Below are 25,408 nucleotides of genomic sequence, written 5' to 3'. Positions count from 1 at the left end.
AGCAAAACCTCTTAAGCTGTCATGAGATACCTGGGGGGAGTATACCTTGCCTCATTCTCCCTGTCTTTTAATGTCAGTCAACTTTCATGATGGGAATGGGAGAGCAAATGTGTTAGAAGCTTAAAGTCAGAAATGTCAGGAAGAGAAATGGTAATTTGGGAGTATTTGCTTCTTATTTAAAAACAAATAAAAAAATCCAAAACTTGAAAGCCAAGCAAACTATCATCTATGCAGCATATTTTTTAAATCAGACTTCATACTCACATCTTAAAACTTTTTTTTGGATACCAAAATTATACTTGGGTAATTCCGTGGAGGAGGCCAGCTCATTAGTGGTTATTAAAATAGTGATGAGTTGTAACATCTGGCTCAAGCAACTCTTAAGCCACTAATGGTTGGAAGAACATACTAGGAGTAAGATCACCAGTATGAGCTTGAATTTTATATTCTGCTCCACCAGTCAGATGCTAGGGGAAGAGGATAGTGGTTTAGGTAGCCATTTATTTTCCAGTGTGATGTTTTTTTTTTTTCTCTCTTGCCTTTCCGCCTGTAGTTAGCAGATTATTTCTGACCCATATGTATGCTCTTTCACATTAGCAGTATAACCCTTTACATAAAAGAATAAATTATTTGCAGAAATATTAACTTCAATAATTTGACTTTAAAAGAAAACAAACTTGACTTCTAATAACATTAAAAATACTGTCACGTTCCTCATATAGCCCACGTTCTACTTTAAGAGCACTTCAGAATTTTCTTGAGCATAACCAATTTAAAATCTGCACAGCTGGGAAGAAGTGTTGTTAATGCTGCAAGAGTCCGTGAAACTGACTCAAGATAAGAAAATCTTGCTTGATTTTCTTTTGGAGCAGAATTTTGTATTATTTCTCATTGCATTATAATGTGTTTGAAAAAAAAAATTGAATTTTTAACATCCTCAAAATTGTACACTTCTTTATAGCATTCTTCTTGTTAACAGCAGGATTCTGTTTGTTTTTCTGTTTTTTTTTTCTAGCCAAATTTTGGTGCTTCTTTACATATCCTCAAAGTAGAGATCGGAGGTGATGGGCAATCAACAGGTATGGATTTTGCGTAAGCAGGGTTTAACTTTTCGTTGCAGTGATGCTGTAAGTCATGTGTCCTGCACGTGTCACTTTAGTGGAAGCATGGAGATGCATTCTGTAGTTGTACTGAAGTTACAGAAAAACATAAACACTGTCTGCTAACTCACAGAAGAGAAATTTATGCTACCATTCTGGAGACAGTTCTCACTGTCTCACTGTCGTATGGTTTATAGGTTGCATTCTAGAGCAAATGAGTTCATTTTTTTCCCCCCAAGGTGAAAGAAGCTCTAGTAGCTTTCTGAATTGCAGAGCATTTCTGAAACACCAGTTTTGCAATACAAACTGTAAAACTTGTGTAGGAGTAGGTAGTTTGTCTTAAAAGCATGAAAATGCAAAAACAGTTGGTCAGAAGCAATAGTGTTTCTTTAGTTTAATGAGCTGCTGCATTTCACTGGAATGGCATTGTCTGACAGTAGGCACTGTTTTTTGTTTTTTTTTTTTTTTTTGCTTGGCCACAGTTGCAAATGAAAATGTCTTGGTGTAATTTGCCTAACCTACTATATTTACATATAGGAGAAACTGTTTAGTAACTGTTTGTGATCGGAAGCTGATAAGCAGTAACTAGACTACAGTTTGTATCTTTTCTTCTTTTTTTTTTTTTTTTTTTTTTGTCCCCAGAAGTAAATCTTGGCCAAGAATAGATTTAAAGCAGACTCAGTTAATAAAGAGAAAGCGTATCATCTGTCTTTGTGGCATTTGGTATCTATTTTTTTAAATGTCTGTGTTTGTTTAATTAGATATTGTTATTGTTTTTCATTCTTTGGTTTACTTTCCTTAAGAAAAATTAATATGGTGAAGAGTATTATACTGGGTTTAAGAGCTCAGTATTTGGTCAATAAATTGCTGGTTAGAAGAGAATGGAATCATCTTCATGCACGCACAGACTTTCTTTTCAAACACTCATTGCTGGCTAAGGAGAATGTTACATATTTCTGTGATGGCTTTCCAGATTTTAGGAGAACTGTAAGATGCATATGTCTTAACACAGTAGTCTGCAGCTCTTATTCTGACCTCAGAGGTGTGATCAGGAGTCTAAGTTTGGAATTTAATTGTTCTAGGTCTCTGACAAATAGAACTTCCAAACACTCAGGTGTTAGTAAGCTAAAAAAAAACCCTCCTATTTTCTGTAATGAAATGTGCAGTTTCAGCAAGCATCATATAAAAAAAAAATTGTCATCAGAAGAGATGTCTTCTGATGAGAGAACAATTAGGCATAAGTAATTGTTGCAGTTGCGTGCACAAGTTATTAACTGTCTTTTGTGTGTAATGACTTCTTATGCAGTACTGACTCTTTTGCACCTTTCTAGTTTGTGTGCCTGACAGAATTCAGTGCATAGCCTTCAATTTCAAAAGCTCTTCCTACAGTCACAAAACACCATGTAAATTATAAACTGCCACTGAAAAACTTAATGTCAGTTCCTTCCTTTTTCTCCCCCTTGACTTGCTTTGCACAGAAGAAACAAACTATAACCTTCTTTTGTTTGCTTTTTGGTTCAGCTATAACCTGCTTCTACAAATGTTTTGGTTTTTTTTTTTCCCCCTCCGGATATTAACGTTGTAATTTTCCTAGTGGTTGTTGTGACCAAGATAATCATAAATATAAAGTTAGTATTATCATAGCTAGGGGTATAAAATGTTCAATAGTTAATCACATTCTGATGTTAAAAGCAGACATAGTCCCTTAAAAATAAAAAAATAGTAATTTTTTGCTAAGTTAATATACTAAGAATGAAGACAGGCAAGTATTATCTGTTCCCTCCCACTACTCATTTTGCTTTGAAATACATACCAAAGAATATGTGAACCATGCTGGAGTTATGTGCTTGCATACTATGGCAGTGAGTAATACAGAAAACTTTATAATGTGTAACAGTTTATGACACAGAAGATAATTGTGAGCTACCTGTCTCTTTCCTTCCTAGATGGTACTGAACCCTCCCACATGCACTATGCAAATGATGAGAACTACTTCCGGGGCTACGAATGGTGGCTGATGAAAGAAGCTAAAAAGAGGAACCCCAAAATTAAACTGATTGGTAAATTGCTTCAAGCTTTAGGATTTAAATGCTTTTCCTCCCCCTAACTAAATTACATATCTGACCCTTAATTAGCATGTTCATTTTAATGGGAATATGTGTTGATGTTGCAGTAGACAAAGTACAATATCTAATATTTGGTAAGCTTGCCTTGATGCTTCACTTAAACTTACTTATTTTAGGTTGTTACAGTAGCACAACACTCTTATGTTGTGCTATTCTAACAAGTAGCATAGCAAGAATGTATGTAGCAAGTAGCATAGGATAAGAAATTAATCATTTGCTTGTATCAAGTAACATTAATGCTCAGACTGTATCATAGCAATGAACATAAATGATCGTGAGAGGCTGAGTTTCTGAATAGTAGAGTAAAACATTTTGGAGGGATAAAGTAAACTTACAGGAAGTATAAATCTGTAAATCTTACATGCACTAAATTCAATTATATGTTCTTATTACAAACCCATCACCCCCTCCCCTCTATAGTGGTTCTTGTCTTACCTCTGATGTACATAGTTGAGTTGTAGGAGGACTTTCCCGTCTCCCTGTTTTGATTGTGGGCTGTGTGTGTGGTGTGACAGTACAAATATGGAACCCTAGATTTTAATTGAAACACTTTACAAAATACATTTCACGTGAAACAAGGTAAGAATCTATCAATTAAAGTATCTAATGCCCCCTCTTCCAGGGATCAGGCTTTGTCATATCCAGCCACAAGGCATGACTTGGTGGAGGATTTGCTAGTCAGGTTCTGTTAGACAGGCACTGTGACAAGCAGTACGCTTGCCATGTATGACTAATGGTCGTTATTAATAACCTCCCTCTTCCTTCAGATCAAGCTCTCAACAAAGGAAGGAGGGTTTGCCTTTGAATTAGCCTATGGTGTCTTATTCAAAATCAGCTGGAAACTTAGAAGGATCTGGTTAGGTTAATTGGTTGGTTTTATTTACTCAAGATCCAGTAAAGAGCTGAGACTCAAAAAAGCTTTCACGTGATCCTAATCTTTCTTTATTATGATCAGATCATCACTACTTCTGAAATTCATATTCAGGAGGTTGACAATTTCTGGTGTTTAGTATTGATCCTTTGTCTATAACTTTGTAAATTTTTATCCTAAAATCTTTGGAATTTTAAACCTGTTAGAGCTAATGCCACACAATTTAAGGATTGTATGTAGTCAGTTGCTGTCTAGTACTGAAGTTTTTCTAGCCAAAAAAAAAGGCGGCTACAAATAAGTTATGTTTCATTGTCTTCACTGGAACTATGTGAATTTGAAGTGCATATCTGCTCCTTCATTTTAGGTAGAACAAATTACAGCTTGCTATTGAACCTTAGTGAATAATATAGACCAACCACTTTACCTTATTAATTTTTTTTTCTTCTCTCTTTCTAGGATTACCTTGGACGTTTCCAGCATGGATAGGAAAGGGTGAAAACTGGCCCTATGACTATCCAGATGTCACTGCTTACTATATTGTTTCTTGGATATTGGGAGCTAAACAGTATCATGATTTGGACATTGATTACGTTGGGGTCAGTAAAATTTAATCTCCTGTGTGTTTTATTTATCTGAATTCCTAAGATCTTGGTCTTGACTCTTGTTGTCAATTACTGGAGGAGTGGTATGGGAAAATAAATTGTTTTGTAATTGCAATTCTGGCTTTTTCTATTGCAAGGGGAAAGGCAGAAGTTATATTAGTTTATAGTCTTTCTGCAGTAATGGCCATTAAAGCAGAACCAGTGTAAAATGGCTAGTCTCCTGCCTTTCCATTTCTAGAACAAAGTTAGCAGAGAACTTGAGAATTCTGAAATCTGTTCAAGTCTTGGACTTGTCATTTTCTGCCTTGCTTGTTCTGCTCGGGTTTCAGCAGTTACCAGCTAATAAAAAACATTAGTTAAGACAGAGTTTGTGAAAGTCAGCTAACATGATGACATAAAATATGGTCACCATTTTGCAGAAGGCCAATCCTCTTCAACTTCTTCCATTTTTGCCTGCATTATTTATAGTGGGTAAAGGTGCATGCGTTACAGTATATTATAACTACTGTATTGTGTTACTGTGCAATATATGGAAGTAGTGAATGTATGTCTGAGAAAAATGTCATAACTTGGAGATGAGAGAGAGAAGCAGACAATCTGGAAAAACACTTTTCGAGTTCATTATTTGACTGAGATTCAACTTATTTTTTTTTTTCTTCTGATTAAAATAATGTCTGGCTAGGATTCTTCTCAAATCAGTCCCACACTTACTGAAACACTTATTTTTGACTTCTCAGTGTTTTGATAGGAGACAGTTTAACTGCAGAAAAGCTGAAAATCACTTCAGCAGTCCAGAGCAAAGCTTCTGAAACTATGGTTTCCATCCCCCAAAGGAAGTCTGACCTTTCCGCTGTAATGTGGAAGGTATATCTGATGTATATCTCCTCTGGAATGCATCCCCCTTGATGCTGCTGACTTATTTCAGCTGTGTCAGTCTTACACTTTGGGTAACACAGTGATGCTTCAGCAGTTCAGTTGAGGGGGGAACAACTTGCTATGCTCTTAGAGTAGAAAGTAAGTTCTGCACTTCATGTATTTGAGTAATATCTGGCTTCTGAGTTGTTACTTCACAGAGATTGACCTTCTGAATTCTATACTTGTAAGAAAAGAAAATTTCTGCTTCTACAGGCAATGTGGTAACATTGCATATTGTCTGTTTTCTTTGTGGGTGTAATCTGACATACAGGAAAACTGAGGTCTGTGAAGACTCAGAAACTGTCAAAACAATTTTAATGCTGTTCTAATTCTACATTGTTAGCCTTTACTGCTCTTTTGGTTTATAGCATGTGTTACATATCATTATTTGCTTTATGATGAAATTAGCCTTTCGGTAAGTAACTTTTTGATTGGCTTATTGCTGAAGTTGCATATTAGTACTTACAGAAAGATTTAGGAATATCAAAGTCAAATGGACATATCCTATCTGCAGGAAACTGCTTGTACATGGTTGGGTAATCTACACCTGCAGTGGGATACTTTCACCTTTACTGGTGAATGTGAGTCACAGTGTTCATGTGATTAGAAGAAAAGAAAGTAAAAAGACTTCTGACTCTGAATTTTATTGGCCAGGGTATTTGGTAGAAAGGAAGACCAACATTCCCACTTTTGAATTTTGAGCAGTGTTAAGCTTAAACACTCTTTCTATAAAAGATGAAAATCCAGAGCAACAGAAATGAGATCATTCTGTGTCTGTTTACCTAAACTATGCTGAATCTCTCTTCTGTTCAGGTATGGATATAGTCCTGTGTAAATTAGAAAGGATTATCAGTGTCATTAAATAACTCCCTGAAACTGTAGGCAATTGTTTAAGTAACTTATTCTAGCTCTCCTGTGTCAGTGCATGGCAACAGGGTCCATTCATTAGGACTACACCTTGAGGCCACAATGTGTTTGTCAGTGATTGCTAACAAACTGCAGAGCCATTGGTAAGAATGTCGTGTAACACTGCTACCATTGTAGAGCTCAAGCAGCAATAGAGTTCCTTTCAGCAAGAAGGCAATCACTTGACCTTAGAGATAGATAAACAACCAGCTATTTTGAAGTTTCATACAGAATTTTCCCCTGAAGAGCTGATAACAAAACAACCAGAGCACTTTGCTCTAGCAAACTGAAACCATGAAGTTTATTAATGGGTTGTATAATCTTGCATATACATAAATAAAATCTTTCATTATACATCAACATATCCTGATTTTTCTAAATGGCTTTTTACTTTTCCTTTATAGATATGGAATGAAAGGGCGTTTAGTAGCAAATATATTAAGGTATGTATTTTTTCTTATTTCTCTAAAGTTTGTCTGTTGTTATATGTAAACAATTAGCTTTTCTGAATTTGCCTAGGAAAGGGACCTTAATCCTGCAACTACTTCACTTGCTAAACTCTGTTTCTTGTAGTTGCAGGCATGGAATGGTAACAGGATCAGATCTTCTTTTTTTTGTGTGTGTTTGAAACTTATTTTGAACTGTAAGTGTGTCAGTGTATGCTGAATGTTTAGGGCCTCCATGTTGTAATGGAAGCTCCAGTTGATGCTACTGAAATCATACAAATTCATCGTCTTTATACTGGCTTGGGTAGAGTTATAAGTCCAAGATCTAGAATTACTTAAAACTCTGTAGCAAAGTTCCAGTGGATATAATATCCTTAAATTATTGCTATAAGACTCCAGGTTCTTATTTTATGGTAAATGTAATAAAGGTTCTGTGTTTCTAGCTGTGCAAAATTCAGTACCTCCTGTCCTAAAAGAGTTGGAGGAACACAGTATTTCACATAACCAACCTTGCCATATCTAATATCTCTCACTGCTCCCTGCCCCTGCTGCCCTCCTTTGAAAGCTCGCTTCTGTTTGTTATGTTGAAGTGAAATCTTAAGTACAAGCTTCTGCTTTGTTCATTTCCATGTTGCTGCTTTGAGGCAAAGAAGCAATAGCATTACCTCTTCAAAGCAAATAAGAGTTAAATTGAGTGTGTAGAAAAACAGCTTTTTTTTTTTTTTTTTTTTAATAACTCAGCAGGGATTGGATCCCATCTGCTTAAAATTAGTCAATTAGTGGCTATTAGAAAAGTTTCGGTTCTTACACTTTGTGTACCCTGGATGAGGTTAGTCACATCATTTGTCCTTGGCAACTTCCGTAGTTATTTTGTTCAATGATTAGTTTTAGTAGAATGATACAAGAAATGGCATACAACAGTTAAACTTGACATTGCAATAAGAACAAAAAAAGTATTGTTAAGTATCTTTCATGAGGCTGGCATATATAAAATTCTGCCTGCTCCTGAAAACTGAGAATTCTCTCTGGTAAAAACATTTCTTTTAAAAGTTAGATTTCCTAGAATGTAGAATTGGGTGAATACCCATATAGCTGTTTCCTGTGATTTATTCAGTGCTTTGACTGAGGGAGGGCAAGAAGCTCTGTGCTGGTGATGTACCTTGTAAGAAGAAAGAGGAATACCTTATACCCAGCTGTATGGGTTTCTTGTTAAAAAATACGTTAATCAACCATGTATTTTAAACTGATTTACTGGGTTCACTGTCACCACAGTAACTTAGTTTCCAAGTCTTATCACACCTTAGACTAAATTCTCTTATGTATACTTTACTCCACAGCTAATTTCATTAAAGGTATTTTCTAGATTCTGACTTATGTAGGCTACTAGGCCATTAGCTCCTTTTGGACACAAAGGTTTGGCACTAAAGTTTTTGAGTGACTTACAAAATCCCTTCCCAAGAAAACAAAAATACCCTGAAGTGTGACACAGCAGGATATCTTGGCATCTGTGTCAGGGTGTCTTGTTTCTTTGGGCATGTTAAGTAACAGAACTCTGGTGGATGTGTAGATGCTTCAGATTTTGCTAGTGAAGCTACTTAAATCCCTGACTAAACTTGTTCTGTGGGTATGCTTAGAATCCTCTTAAAATATCCTGGCCCATTGTGTGTTCACAAACCGTAGCCTAACACTTTTTTTAAAGCTAGGAGACTAGTTCATAGGGTGCTGTCTTTATTACAAAAAACTCTCAGGGACTAGAAGTTTTCTGTTATATTTACCCTCAGGCAATGTGGGTTCCAGGCTTTTCTTTTTCAAAAAGAAAAGTGGTTCACTAATTGGGTATAGGCTAATGGAGAAATCACTAAGGATACTAGTAGTATCCTAAAGGATAATCTTAATCACAGGTAAGTTATGCTGGTAGGGGAGCAGGGGGAAATGTGTGTGTGGACTTTAAGGCAAAATCTCTAGTTGTTCAGTATGTATGTTGTAGAAGCAAAACCAAACAGAACTGAAAACACTTGTTTGCAGGCTGGAATAAAACAATGCAAGTAAGATGGAAGATAAATAGACTTTTTTTTTGTTCAGCTGCAAGGTTTATTTCTTCACTGACGAGATGTTGCTTGGAATGCCTGTGAGACTGAACACTGTGTAAAAAAGAATCATCAGAGAAGGCAGATCTTACTATAAATAAAATACTCATTTTATTTCCCTATATCACTAATTTACTCCTTTTTTAGAACTGTTTTTCTGTCTTTTTGTAGGTTTTGTAAGAAATAGAAATGTTCTATTTTGCTCAGTTCTGTGTCATGTCACCTGAAGGCTTTCTTATCTGTTTGTCTTGGCTTTCTAATATGGGGAGAACAAATGTGGAGAACAGACTGTTGAGTGTAGTTGCAGCATTCTACTTGTTAGCTTTTTAAATGCTGTTGAATTGGGACTAAGCTTTTGGCTTCTAGACCTAAATGTTTAGTTTAAAATTTGATCTTAAAATCACCCAAATATTTGCTGATTTCCCTCCACTGTACATTAATTGATATAAGGTTTTTTATTTAACACCTGTTTTACCATTCATTCTTTTGCACTCTGCAGTGTTGTGTGGCATCTATTCTCTAATCAGCACAATAGTTCTATTTACAGTCTGCCATTTTTAAAAAGGTCTATTTACTGAAGTGTGCTGTTGCACACCAAATATTTTCTGTAATGTCTGACAAATACATAACATTGATAAGCTCTTAGTTATCTTGCCAAATTTTTACTTGTGAGAAGTTACTTTAGTTACTTCATCCACTAAGACACTAGTTATATTTCTTAATAAGCAGAAAAAAATGATAAAAGAAATGATGGTTCTGTTGCATATAAATTCTTATTCAAGAAGATCATATTCTTCCAATTATATTTTTAAATACCATCATCTTAAACTAACCCTAAAATTTAAGGAGTATCTTTATATAAACACGAATACTGGATGTGGGGGAACCATTCTCCGTATGTTGTTATGGAGTGCATTTTGAGTGTCGACAGTTCTGTGTCCTTGGTACTTATCTTTCAGCATGGAATTTTTGCAGCCTTTCTAGTAATTTTGTTCTCCTGAACTCTCTCTATGGTTAGGCAGTTTTTCTGAATGTCTAGCTAGCTAGAAAGCTTTAAAGTAAGTATTTCTACCATTATGAATTTTTCTTCTGGTAAACTTTATGCTTCAAAGGCTTCAAGCAGCTGAACAGAACTTCATTGCCACTTTTCTTGTTTTTAGTAAGTTTTCTGTCCTTTAGATCTAGGCTTTCATTGTCACCAACACTTGGACTTTGCTTTATGTCCTTATTTGACTACATGTCAAAATAGAAATGCTTCCTAATCTTCACATTGCTGGAGGGCTATTACAAGAAGTTATTTAAGGATTCATGCCTCCTGATCTTCAAATGGTTGAAAAAATCTTTCTAATGCATGCATGCCTACATACAGCACATGGTACATCATTTCTTTATATCCAAGATTGGAAAAAAGGATTTTAAACTGTGGACTGATGTCCTTTTTCAGATGCAACTTTTATGTGGAAGCTGCTGAAAATACTTTTTTAAAATTTTTTTTTCTTATTGAGTGTTCAGATAAAACATGCTTGTATAAACTGGCCCTGTATAAGCCTGGTTCATTCTTAACTGTTAGAACTGGGTATATTTGTCTAAGAAATTCCATAGGCAGATGTGGGAGGTTTATCGTCTTTGACAGTGAAATATTAAGGAGAAGCTGGAAAGACAGAATAGGAATTCTCTTCTGCTGGTGTGTTTGAATTCAAAGTTGACTGCCCTCAGCTTTGTTTTTTAATATGCAGTTCCAGTTCTATGCATTACGTTCCTGAAAATTAGTGAGACATACAAGAGCCAAGTACTGGGTAAACTTAAATATCAGACAATTACAACATCAATTTTTTTTTTTTTTGTTCAATAAAATAGCCTATGAAAAGAATGCTTAGAGGCTCTTCACTTAAAAAGGACAGATGTTAAGCAAAGATTTCTGTTCCTGTAGAGAACTGCACGGTTACAAGGTCTTTTGTATTTTAAAACTTCAGTCCCTGTTTTCTCAATATACTTGTTTTGGGTTCAGGTTAACTTTCACCTCTGATGACTTGTGGAGGTACGTCTGCTTCCACATTCTAGCCAGACATCATTTTTAGATCAACTTAGTGTGGCTGACTTAATGATAAATCCATTACTCATATGTAATGAATTACATGCATGCAATGGATGGAATCAGTATGTTCAGAGTGTCTGAGTGGAGTATATGTATGCACAAGGGGTGTCAAAAGTAATCCAAGTGATGAGAAGCCCATTTTTGTGTAATGGCTATCTGAATGTAAAAATAGTTATCATTAACTTTGTCTTCGTTGTCGTTATGGCTCTTCTTTGAGAAGTGAGAACTTTTCTTATCCATCTTGGTCTGAAGACAAATGCTTCCACTGATGACTTCTACAGTTCTTAAATTGTTTTCAGTCTTAAATTTTCATGTTGCCCAATTGATGAAGGCTGTACTTTAAGTGGTGTTATCTGTTGCTAAGGTACTTCGACAATCTTTGGACAGACTGGGTCTAAGGAACGTTGGCATCATCGCTGCAGATGGAGATTGGAACATTTCAAAGGAGATGATAGTTGATCCCTATCTTAACGATGCTGTTGAGGTAGTTGGGTAAGTGTGGGAGAAGGGAGGAGTTTTATACATTGCTTATTGCTTCATTTCTGTAAGTCAGTCTTCATCTTCATTTTGAGAAGTCATATTCTTAGTTCATGCTTTCTAGTTATTCCCAGTTCTTTCATCATCATGTACAGTGGTGACTGATGACATCTTTCCTGTCTTCCTCTCTTCTTTCAGTTTAGTACCTGTGTAATGTAACCTTACCACTCTTCCATCATTTATTTCAAGTGTTCAGTTAGGAGCTATCTTTTCAGCTTCTTATCTTAGCACTAGCAAATGACAGGAGACTTCTAGCTAATCTGCGTATGTATCTTAAAGGCAAAAAACCTTAGGACTGAATTCTTGGTCTGCAGTCAGTTTTAATTTCAGGTGAATTTGAACTTTCATACTGGAACTTACCAGCTTGGGACTCCCTATGCTTGCATTATTCCTATATATTTCTGGTCATGTCCTAAAGCTAGGAGTTTTTTGCTTATATCTGATAACAGATAGTATTAGAAGTGCACAGACATACAGTAAAGTATCCAAAATTTGTTTTTAAACTAATACAACCTATCTCAATTTTAGCAGCTAGGAATGCCCACTGTTGTAGTTCTAGCGAATGGCAACTTGATTGTTTGTCTGCACTCTTGCTCCATAATACACTTTCTTACTACCTTGCTTTTGTCAACTGGTTTGATACTTATTCTGCTGCTCTTGCTTTCTTGCTAATCTCCAATTTCTTAAAACTGTAGATGGGTTTTTAAAAATTATGGTATGTTCCCAGTGGAAATGACCTATATGTGTATAAATTGTTTAATTGTGTTACGTTTGTTAACTTGCTTAACTCTGTTGTTCGTATCACATTAAGGTTAACATACTTGTGGTCACTGGTGTACTGTTTATACTCATCTATATGTAAGGGCGTGTGATATGCTTATAATTGTTTAAACTAATGCATGGTTCAGAGGTTATAGCAGGCCAGTTAAGTGGGGATTTTATAAAGAAACTGCTTTCATATATGTTGAGTTTGTAAAGACTGATCACCTGGAAGTGGCTGCCTGAGAAATACCAATAATGCCAGCATTGAGTAACTCATTTGGTTTAAAAACTTAACTTCCTTAAGTTAGGCAAGACTTGCACCTCAGCAAGTTATAGTGCATTAGGGAATGTTTTAGTTACGATTTCTGTGCTAATGAAGTTGTCAGAATGAATGCACTCAGTGTGTATAGTTCTTACTTTAAGAGCTTGACAGAATCGAGGCTAGGAGTCCCTGGTTTTGTTTGTAGCCTTTAGGACCACAGACATGTTTTAGTTGTTCTTTAAGATGATTGTCAGTGGTTTTTCTTGAATGCCATATGGATTTTTTTCCCTAACTTCCCTACCCCTGCTGATCACACACAATAAAGAGTTAGGAGAATATTCCCTGTGCAGTAGTGTTGTTATCTATCAAGAAGTTATGGTTAATGCAAAATGAGAACACCATGTTTCTCAGTCAATGCTGACTTTAAGGCACCAACTACCAGAGTTCTTGCTGACCTAGAAAAAGATAATAGTATTTAGGTATCTGTTCTTCAAATGCCCAGGGTCAGAAAGTTGCAAAAAGTACACTGTGTCTGTATGTCTCTTAGACAACTGTGTCTAGTTCTTTGCAAAATCTGCTAGTCAAATCTGTTTTCCTAAATAGTCTTAAATTCTCTTCTGAGAAATCCTTTCCTGTACGTTGTTCTATAATGGCTCTTCAAGTATAACCCTCTCTGTGACTTTTTCTTAGTTCTTCTATTTTGGAATGGAAACCTGCAATTATATTGTATTATTTAGAAAATATCAAGATAATTGAAATGATTGCTTTGACATCCATCCACAAAAAGTAACTGACCTTTCCCTTTCTTTGTGTTTCCTTTTATTTTCTTTTTTTCTTTCCTTTCTTTTTCGCAGTTGGTAATTTTTACCTTGATACTGTTGCTCCCCTTGGAGCTTTATCCATGCCTAAAATACCATTTGCAATCTGAAGCATATCTAAGGTAGATTTAAGATAAAGTTCCTATGTCTGTTTTTTCCCCTCCATATTTCTGTGTGCCAGCTTGTGATTTGAAAGATGGAGGACTTTATCTTAGAATGAAGGCGACCAAGCTGTTATCATTTAGTGTGTTTCAGTTTCATTGGTTGAAGGAGTGGTCTTCCTGAACATATGGCTTGCCATCATTTCATACCAATGAGTTGCAGCACTTGCCACTGAAAACAGGAATTTTGTTAGAAGAAAAAAAAAGAAAAAAGCCTTTATCTGCTACTAAATCAAATTACCTAGAATTCATAAAGTGCTTGAAAATGGAAAAAAAGAATTGTAATATAGTTTGCTCAAGTCTTAAACTGTGTTATGCTTACTTATTTTGTTTGCAAGACTATCTTCACTACTGTCTTCCTATGTTATTTTGATGGGTGCTATTTCTGTGTTTGTATAGTATATACATACTTCCAGGATATGTTATGGCTCAGTACTACATCTTCTGTGTTAGACATGGATTTTGTGTACTGTGTTTAACAAAGCCTATAGACCCCATAGCTTAAATAATTAAGAACTATGCAAAAAACATTTTCAATTTGTCTACTTCTACATAAACAGGAAAAAAATATTGTGGAAAACGTTCAAGTCTGATTGTGTATTGGCATATAGGCCTTTAAGAAGGGACATGCCGAATAGAGCTATCTTTGACTTGTAAGTCATTATTAGTGGACAGTAATTGTATGCTGGGTTGTGGAAAAAAATCTGCCTCCTTCAGTTTTTATTTACCAAACAACAAATCATGTTTTATTTCTAGTTGTTGTAGCATGAATCTTTTCTAATACAATGATCAAATAGCAGAAAGGATTGCTGCCATTTCAATTGCTCTTTTTTACGTATCTCCTAGTGTCATTTAAAAAAAAATTTAAAATCATGGTAAGTCTTAATGAACAAAGAAGATGAGTGACGTATTTAAGAGGTATTTGTCAATGACTATGGGTTTTATGTAAGGAGTTCTTGTTCTGTTGATTTTCATAGTTAATGTAGTTGCAACATTAGAAGAATCATTAGTCTTATGATCCAGGAATGCTTTCTCAGTTCAATAGGCAGAACAAGTTCAGTTCACTGTTAATTGCTCTTTCTGAGGTAGAAGACATTTGCTGTAAGAGTGAAAGATGAATTGACTTGTCTAAGACTATGCTAAACTGGTAGAAGAATAAAGATTAATTATAGAAAATACTGTCTTCTGGATTTGTTTTATGATTTTGGGCCATGCTACTTTTGCCATCGTTTTAAACAGGATTTTTGTATTACATAGTTCAAAGCACAAGCTAGAAAATTAATTTTGGATTTATGTAACTGGTCTTAAGATACAATGTTTGTATTAAAACAATAGATTTTACTGGTAGAACAGCTTTGTCTTTTTTATGTCTTATTCCTGGGGATATTATCTGTAATTAGATAGAATTATTGACTAACTTGGTTTGCAGAGGACCTCTGGAAGTCATCTGGTTAAACCCCCCTGCATCAAGCAGGTGCAATTAGATCATGGTGCTGAGGCTTGTTCAGCTTTAATATCTTCACAACTCCTTTGGGCAACTTATTCCATGTGTTTGACCATACTCATGGTCTTTTTTTTTTTTATTTTTATTTTTCAAGTTCTTAACTGAATTTTTCATCAGTCCACAGCCTGCACTGTTGCAAGGGGTTATTCTGCCCCAGGTGTAGGACTTCATGTTTGCATCTGTTGAACCTGAGGTTCTTGTCAGCCTGTTTTTTCCAGTCTGTTAGTTCCCTCTAAGTAACAGCCCTCCTTTTCAGCATATAACCGTTGTTGTGGGTTAACCCTAGTAGGCAGCTCAGCCCCACACAGCCACTTGTTCACTTCCCCCCCAGGTGGGATGGAGGGGAGAATTTAGAAGGCTGAAAGTGAGAAAACTGGTGGGTTGAGATAAAGACAGCTTAATAAGGAAGGCAAAAGCTGTGTGCAAGCAAAGCAAACTGTGAACTTCCTGAGTTTTGTTAAAGACATCAAACAGTGTTGGCCCTAATATCAGCCTATGAGGACATTGCTAGCAATCTGCACCCTGGTTGGACTTTTCTATCCACCTTGGTGGGAGTGTTTGCTAAAGTCAAGGTATATGACATCCACTGATTTAACCTTGCCTGCACAGATAGTCATCTTGTAGAAAGCCCTTGGTAAATCCATGCTGCCATTCCCAGTCATCCTCCTATGCTTGTGCTTGGAAATGACTTCCAGGAAGACTTGCTCTGTAACCTTCCTGGGGCCTGAGGCTAGACTGATGGGCCTGTAGTTTCTCAGATCCTTGTTCTTGAAGACAGGCATTAAAACTGTTTTTCTCTAGTCATCAGGAACCTTCCCTAATTGCTAAATACTTTAGCCTTTGTATGTATATTAAGTGTGCAAACCAAATACTGCCTTAATCTAATGTAAGATGTAACAGGAAAATACAGTGCAGAAGTAATGCTAACATTGTGTTCAGACAAAGTTCTTAAGACTTTGGGCAGGAAGTCTGGATGTTTTAGGCTACTGTAAGACTGCACATAAGCTAGTTCAGATTCTGATCTGTGGGGAAAAAAAATCTTGCAGCACTGTTTCCTGCAGGTAGTGTTCCTTGTTAGAGAAGATTATGTATTGTAGAAATGCACAGAATGATTTGAAGATAGTTCCGCCCTTGATGTTATCTGAATTTACAGCAAACACTGTTTAGGGGACCTCTGGACCTGAGGAAACTATGTCAATAGACTTGGTCTTACATGACATTTTAGATTTGTTTCCTTAACTTTCAAGGCTTAAAATGTCTCTAGGGAATTGTACAGTGGTTGCAATTTTAGAACTTGAAATAAAATTCAGTGGAGTAATAAGGTGTGTATGTGTCTGGGGTTTTTCTCATTTCTTGTGTGTGTTGTGTTTAGAAAGAGCTGATTCATTTGTATTGCTTCACTTTTAAGCTGAAATAGTTGATTAGCAGGGAGAATAGGGGGCATAGACTCCTTTTCTTAGTTAAATGTTTACTGTGCTTTCACAAGGTTTGTAAGTTATAATTCAGTTGTCCTTGTGCTGTATGTGGTCCTTGTAACCTAACCCTCAGCATTGTAACATCTAAGTGGCTCATCTGAAAATAGAGTATCTTGCATGAAATGTGATATACTTTGTCTTTATCTGCAGTTTTTTGTGTGTAAGAAAATAAGAACCAAATGTTTTTGATTTTTCCTTTTGTCATATACTTCGGGGTTGGCATGGTAGAGAAAGAAGGTGTCCTTCTTTGAAGGCATTTTCTGCTTGAAAATCTACTACATTTTGTTTGGTGTTAACAGTTTTTGTCCAAGTTGTAAAAACAGAACTGAAATGTGATTTGGTTTTGAAATATGTTCAAATAGTTCTGAAAAAGATGCTGCCTTTCCCAGTATAAATTTTTGACAATTTGAAAACCAATTATTTTATTTGTGCCTTCTCTCTGTTCTTTGCTTTCCTTTTTTTTTTTTTCCAAGCTGTTGAGATACACATTGGATAAGCACGATCTGCAGCAGGTGAGGATCATAGCCAGCGATAGACTGTGGGAGCCCATTTCCTTTGTCTTGCTGCTTGACTCTGAGCTCCGTGGAGCGGTCGATGTGATTGGGTAGGGGGTTCTCTCTTTTTTTTCTTGCTTGGTGTTTTGTTCACAGTTTGTTTTCATCCTGCTTATTTATAACTAGCACAGACAAAGCTTTACCTCTGTACTTTTACTTGCAATGGAAGGGGTTGATACTATAATCTTTCTTACTAACCCACATCAAATCACATGGGCTGTTGTCCTGGTGACAGCCTCAACCTTAATTGAATTATGAGTCTCCTATTATGTGGAGGATTCCTATTGGTTGTGGTTGCACTTTTGATGAATTGAAGGTTTTTTGAACAACTGTTTGTCCTGAGGGTTGTTTTGGTTCCTGTATTTGGTATGCAAGAAGTGCTTTAGCTTTACAGCTTTGTATGCAGCCTTGTATTACTGACTTCCACTGGTCTGTTACAGAAGTAGGTGCTATCCAGAAATGAATTGGGGCTATCATTCCTTTTTTTAGTTCCAATAATGTCTTCGTTCTTAGTTCCCATTTTGTTTTGATGGCAAGGTTGTGTTTGAAAAGCATGCAACCAGCTGACTTGTTTTTCTTGTTCTGTGTTTCATCATATGATGCTAATATTTTGCAGAAGTTGTGACTGAATTTGAGGTTGATTACTGACTTGTCTGCTGAATGGAAATGTGTATAGGACTTGCTCATTAACTTGTATTTCTACAGTAGCTCTAAATTTTAATTACTAGGTTCCATAAGATTGCCGGACCCAATCACAGTCTTCAAATGTGGCGGTTCCTCAGTTCAACTTGAGTCTTTTTCATTCATCTTTATGTATCTGACCCACAGGAGGTGTATAAATTAAGGCTTTCCCTCCAAATTTAGACAGGCAGTCAGTGCTGCTCCCCAACCGCCAGATCAATCCCTCCCCCCATTCTGAACAACAAAAAGTATCCTGACAGTTGTTTTGTGAATGGAGTCTTGGATAATGTGTGGATCAAGTGAAAGCAATTGTGAACTCACTCTGACCAGATGCAAATTCACTGTAGTTACTGTGATCCCAAGGTAGTGAGCATGCTTCCTTTCTTTTTTTTGTCAGCTACAAGCATGCACCCAGAGTCAGTTCCTGAAACGGAACTGTTTTTACACTGTCTCAGTAAGTAGTAGTTGCTTAACCTTGCAAGTGTAAGTTTTACATCCCTACTCTGAATCAGTCTTAAGAGGGAGATGAAATACTGTTTTGTGTAATGGATAATTGCTTGGCTACTGGACATTTAGAGGTCCACATCTCATCATGGTATCTTAAAAAAGAAAGCCAACTATTTTTTTTTTTTAATTTGAAACTATAAAAAGTGTTTCAGATAGGCAGGATTTTATGTGACTGTACATAAAATCAATTTTGGACTTGGCAATGTGATTCGTGATCTGTGAGGTCTCCCATTAGACAAGCTGGATGGGAGATTAGCTGAAGCTGCTGCTTTTATTTTGCACTATGTGCATGCAGGCTTGATCTGCAAGATATTTTAAGGGCCAGGAATTAGAGGGAGCCCTGGTGACACAATGTAAAACTAATAATAGATGTTCACCCTCATAGGAATGACCCAGGTCACCAAGGCTCTTTATAATGTGATATTTCCAAACAGCTTCTCAGAGCTGTTACAGTTGCATCAATTTTACCAGTGAAATGAAATGTAATGAATTATAAACAAGTATTATTCCTACTTTGAACACATTTAAATTACAGTGTACCTCTTGAAAACAATGTTTTTCAAGGATAGGCTTGCAAATTCCATGGTTACTCATAGTAGTACTTTATATGTGCTACTTTGTAACACAGTTAAACCAGTTAGATTTTTGCAGCTATACAGTTACGAGATCAAGCTATTCTGACTCTACATGTTGAAAATCCCCTCCCCCCCGATTCCTGCTGTTAATTGAAAGAAAAGAGGAAGTGTTTAGAAAGTGTCAGTGAGTTTAGGGGTAACAACTTTCATTTTCACCTGATATAAATTTAGTATGCTGTTAGGTGACAACTCATAGTCTTTTTGGCGAGAAGCATCAGTGTTCTTAACCAGATCTGTTCTAAACACACATTTGGTTGAATGCAAGTGGTGCAGAAAACCAATCCTTTTGAAGAAATTTGTTAGATCTAATTATACTCAGGTTAACAACCTAAGAAAAACATGATGTTGTGATGTTACTGCCTGTAGTAGTGGGAATTCAAACTGTCCCAAGTCCCTCCCAGGTCTGTGTGCTGATACAGAATGAGAAGTAGGTTGACAATTTATGTTTTCTAGAGATGTTTCTGAGAACTAGATTTTAAAGTTTTCATAGGTAGTGCTTTTATGCAAAGCTTCATTGTAGTCATGGTATTATATAGGCTGACCTTTTTTAAGATTTATTTAATTTCTACAGCCTTGTACTGATTCATGAGAGAAAAATGGTGGAGAAAACTGCTATTCTATCCTGATTTCCCCCTTCTTCCCCTTTCAGCCATTGCTATATGCAAAACAAAAAATAAAGTTTTTTGTTAATTTGGTTTTTAACTAAGTTATCCAGATGAAGTCACTGTGGACAATTGTGCAAAGCAGCATTTGCAATCCATAAATAGGTTTGCTTAATTAATGCTACTTTCTTAATATATCTGATTTAGTTTAGCTGCCCTACATAGGGAACTGTGGATTTTTTTCCCATTGGAGTTACATTGCTCCTTCATCTGCTGTGTAAAACGCACTTAATCTCATACTAGTTAATATTTTAAAAATACTTTGTTACCACTCTAACAGCTAGAGGCCCTGATGATGAACCAACCATCTGCTGGTTCCAGAGAGATTGAAAGGAGGAGGGAACAATGAAAATATTTTTTTAGTAAATGACAGTGGATTCAAGAATGCAAACACTGATAGTAATAGCTCTTGGTAAAGTCTTCTCTTGCAGTGATAAGAGGTTTAAACTTATGTGTCACTCTTGTTGTAATTTTGTTCCTACTATTCCTTTCATTACCTTTTCTCCACCAAGATCCATTCTTTTTCCCCCTTTCATGATATACATAGCTTTTTCATCTCTCATTGAGATGGTCTTCTGTTATAGTGTGTCAGGCTTTCTGCTCTTTTGAGCAGAGAATCTAAAATCCCACTGCTTCTTCTGAAGCATCACATCTGTAAAAATGATGCATAAACTCTAGTCCAGTTCATTTTTTCAGGCATCAAGAAAGATAGGTGTTTAGGAGTCTGTTTTTTCCTGAAATGTTAATCAAGATGCTCAAGTCTCTCCAAATGGTAGTGGTCCTTGCGTGGCCCAGTTGTTTCTTTAGAGTAATTGGAGTATAGTTGCTCCTTTGTAGTTTTCATTTCCAGTGAAGTAAAAAGATTGGTTTTGCTACTGAAGGAGCAGAGCACACTGTTGTGGACTGCTAATCTTCTGTCCTCTGTTGCACACCTTGTGTTAGTTGTGTTAGTAGAGTAGCACAAGACCTCTAAAAGAGGGCTGTAGCATGATGTAGTGTTTAAATATAAATCAGAATTCAACAAATCCAGCACATGCTGGGTGTGAAAATCTTCACTGCAATCTGATAACAAATGTTTATTTTGTGCATTTGGGCAGATCTTTTTAAAGTATACACTCTACAGTGCTATTAAAAGTTTGTTGTTTTTTGTTGGTTGTTTTTTTTTTTTTAAAAGATTGGTGTACTTATTTTTAAAAAAAGTTAGTTTTCATGTAGAATAGGATTTATGCACTCCTTAGTCATGTCTCAGTTTTTAGGGACTAATTTAATATTAATGAAAGTAAAACAAAACCCCTTGGTTAACAGCAGTGTAAGTGAAAAGCAAATATAGTGTAAATTGTGTTCATTAATAGTAATAGAAATTGCATCTAAGAGTAGATGCATCTAAGAGTAGAGAAAAATTATTCATTTCTCACAGTGGTGAGAATGGTGAGAATGCCCCAATGGGACAAAACGAGAATTTTTTAAAGTGTGTGGGCTTTAAGTGAAGCAAAACTGCCAATAAAGATACACCGAAGGAGTCTGTCTCTAGAACCTGTTTGTTCTCCTTGTAACTTTTAATCCTGTTTATTATCCCTGTTTTTTCCAATTTATTTTCCATTGCTTTAGTGTCTTTGCATTGAATTATTTCTCTTCCCTTTTATGCAAATAAAGGGTGACCCTCTGTCTTAGTGCAGGAAATCAGAGCTCTAGATTTTGTTCCTGTTTAATCTTGTGTAAAGCTCTCTAACACTGCCCTGTTTGTGTGGGGTTTATTTTTATTTTATTTTGTTAGGCACAGCTTTTATTCGGCAGGGATGTTGGCTCGATATTTAAGAAACGGCTCTTTAGGATATGGAGTGTAGAAAGACAAATTATTCCTTCTTTGCTTTGTCTTTGCAAGCTACAGACTTTATGCCATTACAAAAAAATTTTGCTTGGTATTAAGGTAATACTTGTGTTTCCAAGCCAAAGGGGAAATATGCAGTAATTTGTACAGCAGAGAAAGACGTAGCTAAAATCTCTACTATCTGTTACATTGTCATTAGTGGAGCTATTTATGAAGGACTACAACACTGGGAAACGGCCTATTGACCAGTAGGGGGAAAATAATGAAACCCAAAAAACAACAAACCCAAAAAACCTGGTAGTTCTTGTGTCCCTGTCACAAATTTATCAATTTGTAAAGTTGTCTGCCTTCCTTTCCAGTGATGATAGTTTCATTTTAGCATGTGTATTTAGTGTGTGCAATGGGTGTGCGAAGTGAGGGGAAGATCATGACCTGTTTTCTGCAAGTGATTTGAAAGGTTTTATTTCAGATTAATTTGGCACAGTGTATCAATGCTGTGATTGGGTACAGTCAGTGGTCTTCATTTGGGACAAAGTATCTCTCCTCATACTAAGGAAGATCTTGGAAAGAAAATTAACTTTCATTATATGTTTCAACTATTTTCACTTCACACCTCTAACTTTTATAGTCCAACTAGCATGCCTTTTTGAAACCTGAGTTTATTAAAAAGGTGTGCAAAATTAGCAAAATTCATGTCTAGGTCCTAAGACATTCATGAAGTTAAGTTATTTGAATACTGCCTAGTACTGTATCTTACTGTTTATAATTATTTACAGTTTTGTCTAAGATAGTACAAGGTAGCATGTATTTTCTCTAGCATACTGCGGTTATAAAAAATCTTCAAGCTCAATTTCAGGATAAAGCTTTGCTTTAGCAAGCTGCAGGAATTGCACGATACTTTTAAAGCTAGGTTTACTTATATGCTGTCATGTATCAGAAGAAACAATCTTCTACTGATACAAATACAATAACCTACAGAATATTATAGCATGCCCTTGTTCCATTTTCTTCTATTCCATTAGTATTATTTCAAAGAAAGTTTGTTTTCATTTTCGATTTGGAGGAGGGGAATCATTGCTGCTGTGTGTACTTCCAGGCTTTATTTTTCTTTTTGTGATAAGTGCTCTTTCTTTTTAAAATACTGTGTAGGGCTCACTATCCTGGAACAAAAACAGTGCCAAATGCCTTATTAACTAAGAAGAAACTGTGGTCTTCGGAAGATTACAGTACTTTCAATGATGAAGTAGGTGCAGGCTGCTGGGCTCGGATCCTGAACCAAAACTACGTGAACGGAAACATGACCTCGTAAGTGTTGCACACTGTTGCTCACTTTCACAACTTCATATGTAAGAATTGTTTAAAGTACTATATAACACATCCATCTGCTATGGTAAGATAGTAGATATACTGAAACTCTCCAGTGTCAGTTTCAATTCAAGCATAGTAAGGTATGAAGTCTACTGTCCTTACCTCTTTCTGAGGTAGAACTCACACAAGTCTTAATGTATTCTTGAGTTACTGTTCCAGTTTTCAGTGGCTTATGCAGCTGAGTTCAGATGCCTTTGACTTTGATGATATCTGTTAAAAAGAGAATGTTCATAAGAAGAACTAACAACATGAAAAACATTGGAGGAAAATAACTATAATGCTATTTTATCTGTATTTTTATTAGGGTCTTTATCAGATTGTTTGTCTTCAGTTAATAGTAGTAGGTATGGATGTCATTATCTAGTTTTTCCTGCAACTTCTTTCTCGGAGTCCATTCTAAAACTTGCTGTAGTCTTTTGATATGTTTACTGTTTCCTGCACATGTTCTTTCTAAACTGAAATCTGGAAGAAAGCTGTTCTATTTATTGGGAAGTTACATAACTTGCAGTTTTAGAACAGAACAGAAAACTACTTTGATGTTTTCAATGCAACAGCTACTAATATGAAAAAAAATCTGATTAAAGAAAATGTAGGCATCAAGATGTAAGCAAAATTGTTCAAAGCTTTTAGTTTGTATGTAACTTCATTGTGGAACAATGAAGAGAAATGTTTTTTGTCTGAAATGCTGCAAATGGAGCACAGCACAAAGCACTTGGATGCTTCTAAAGGGAAGTTTCTTGAGTCACCTGGTTTCTATGAATCTTCTGTCTCCTTCTCTGCAAGCTGAAATTTTCTAACAGATGAATATTTCCTGTGTGAATTCCTGACCATTCCAGTTGCCTCTTCCTTCTCATATGCTTCAGTATCTCACTTTGGAGTCTTTGTTTTCCCTTTTTTCTTTTTTTTTTTTTTTAACAACCCCTTTGTATTTATATATGCCGCTTTTGATTAGCAACCTGACAGCCAGATCTATGTATTGTGTTCAGAAATTATTGTGGAATAGTTCCAAGTCCATGTATCCAATATTGAAGTTATCTTGCCTTTTATACTGGAAGCAGTCTTCCTGATGAAAGGCAGTTTATCTTTCTGGTGAGCTAATTTCCTTTGAACTCGAGTTCCCTGCATTCCTTTTCTAAGCTTGAAACTCTGCAGAACAAGTTTAAAGTGAGCAAGTTAAGTTTACAACTCAGGAGTTATTTTATGAGCAACTTTTGTAGGATTTCAGGATCTCTTCTGAAATGCATATATAGTGTGATAACTTGATGGCAATGACGTTAAAATATGAAGCCTTTGCACTCACCTATATGCAATAGGAGAACAGCATGCAAGCTTTTGCTTTCTACATAACTGCCTTATTAAGCTGTATTTGCATACTTATGGCATGCGGGTCTTAAGTTTAAAGTCCTACCAAAAGATTTACAGTGAAAACCAAATCAAAAGATCTGAAGTAATTAACCTTGTCAGTATCCTGACAACTTCTTAAAATGACAACAACTCCTTCAGGATGGCTGATTAGTTGCTTTCTGTTTGCTATTTCTATAGATAAAGGAAGGATTATTTTTTTTTAGTGGTACTTACCTGCTCCCCAAAACCCCTCTCCCCAAAAAAACCTACCACCAGCAACAACTAACCAATCAACAGAAAAATGCCAACACCCCAACAAAAATCTGTAAGCACCGATAGCTTAATTTTTTTACCCTTCAAAACAGGAAGAAACTCCCAACGAATGGAGTCTTTAACCCTCAGTACACTTTTCCTTTAATGTGCAACTTTTTATGGTGATATAGTCAGAGAATTATCATCAATTTTGTAAGAAGTTCTCAACATTGGAAGTTGATTTGGTTTATTTTCCTCTGGCGTGTTGTTTTTCTCCTTTAGCTGGAAAGATTTTTAATTTTTTTTTTCCTTAAACTTCTTTTCATTGTATGCTGGAGAAAAGAGGAATAAATTCTTGTACTAAATTCATCTAATACTATCCATATGAGTGGAGCAAACAAACCTGTTTTTCTTGCAGAACCATTGCATGGAACTTGGTGGCTAGTTATTATGAAGAGTTGCCCTTTGGTCGATGTGGATTAATGACAGCTCAACAGCCATGGAGTGGCCACTACAAAGTAGAAGCTCCTATCTGGATTACAGGTAAAAAGTTTGCAGTTAAAAGGTTTGTGATCTAACACGGAGCATAACTGTATTTTCTGAGGCCTTTATTTAGTGTTTTTTATGTGTATTATTTTTTTGTACCAAATCAAAGTAGTTTTGTGGAAGGTGTTGCCAGTAATTTAAAGAAGAAGGAAAAAAAAGCTCCTTTCAATAGAAAGCAGAAAGATCTAATAGCAAGGGAAATCTTAATATTTGACCATTAGATACAGCAGAAATGAATAAACTACTGCCTTTTATAGATGTTTTTAAAATATTTTGATCTGAAGTGCCCATAAAGGTTAGTGTGCTTTCCTAGTTCCTTTCCCTCTTCTTTTTTTAATCCTTAAGTAGACATTTGATATCTCTC

The 25,408-nt window shown here is 35.9% G+C and overlaps 1 protein-coding gene across 4 annotated transcripts in view; it reads left to right on the top strand.

Moving 5' to 3' along the window:
* GALC (galactosylceramidase) overlaps window positions 1–25,408 on the top strand; it is a 40,751-nt gene that overhangs the window by 2,239 nt on the left and 13,104 nt on the right. For 3 of the 4 annotated variants that reach the window (XR_012628939.1, XM_074868550.1, XM_074868552.1), the window contains exons 3-9: window positions 1,016–1,079; window positions 3,047–3,160; window positions 4,554–4,693; window positions 6,925–6,963; window positions 17,141–17,271; window positions 22,684–22,839; window positions 24,917–25,041. Coding sequence is in view for 3 of the 4 variants with exons in the window: in XM_074868550.1 (XP_074724651.1) it covers window positions 1,016–1,079; window positions 3,047–3,160; window positions 4,554–4,693; window positions 6,925–6,963; window positions 17,141–17,271; window positions 22,684–22,839; window positions 24,917–25,041 (769 nt within the window). In the remaining variant the exon portion in view is untranslated. Of the gene's footprint in view, window positions 1–1,015; window positions 1,080–3,046; window positions 3,161–4,553; window positions 4,694–6,924; window positions 6,964–11,512; window positions 11,641–17,140; window positions 17,272–22,683; window positions 22,840–24,916; window positions 25,042–25,408 lie in introns of all 4 variants that reach the window. The other variant, XM_074868551.1, reaches the window with a different exon arrangement.

Source organism: Strix uralensis, chromosome 4, assembly GCF_047716275.1.
Source record: "Strix uralensis isolate ZFMK-TIS-50842 chromosome 4, bStrUra1, whole genome shotgun sequence".
NCBI classification, from domain to species: Eukaryota; Metazoa; Chordata; class Aves; order Strigiformes; family Strigidae; genus Strix; species Strix uralensis.
This window is presented reverse-complemented; position numbering and strand designations above follow the sequence as displayed.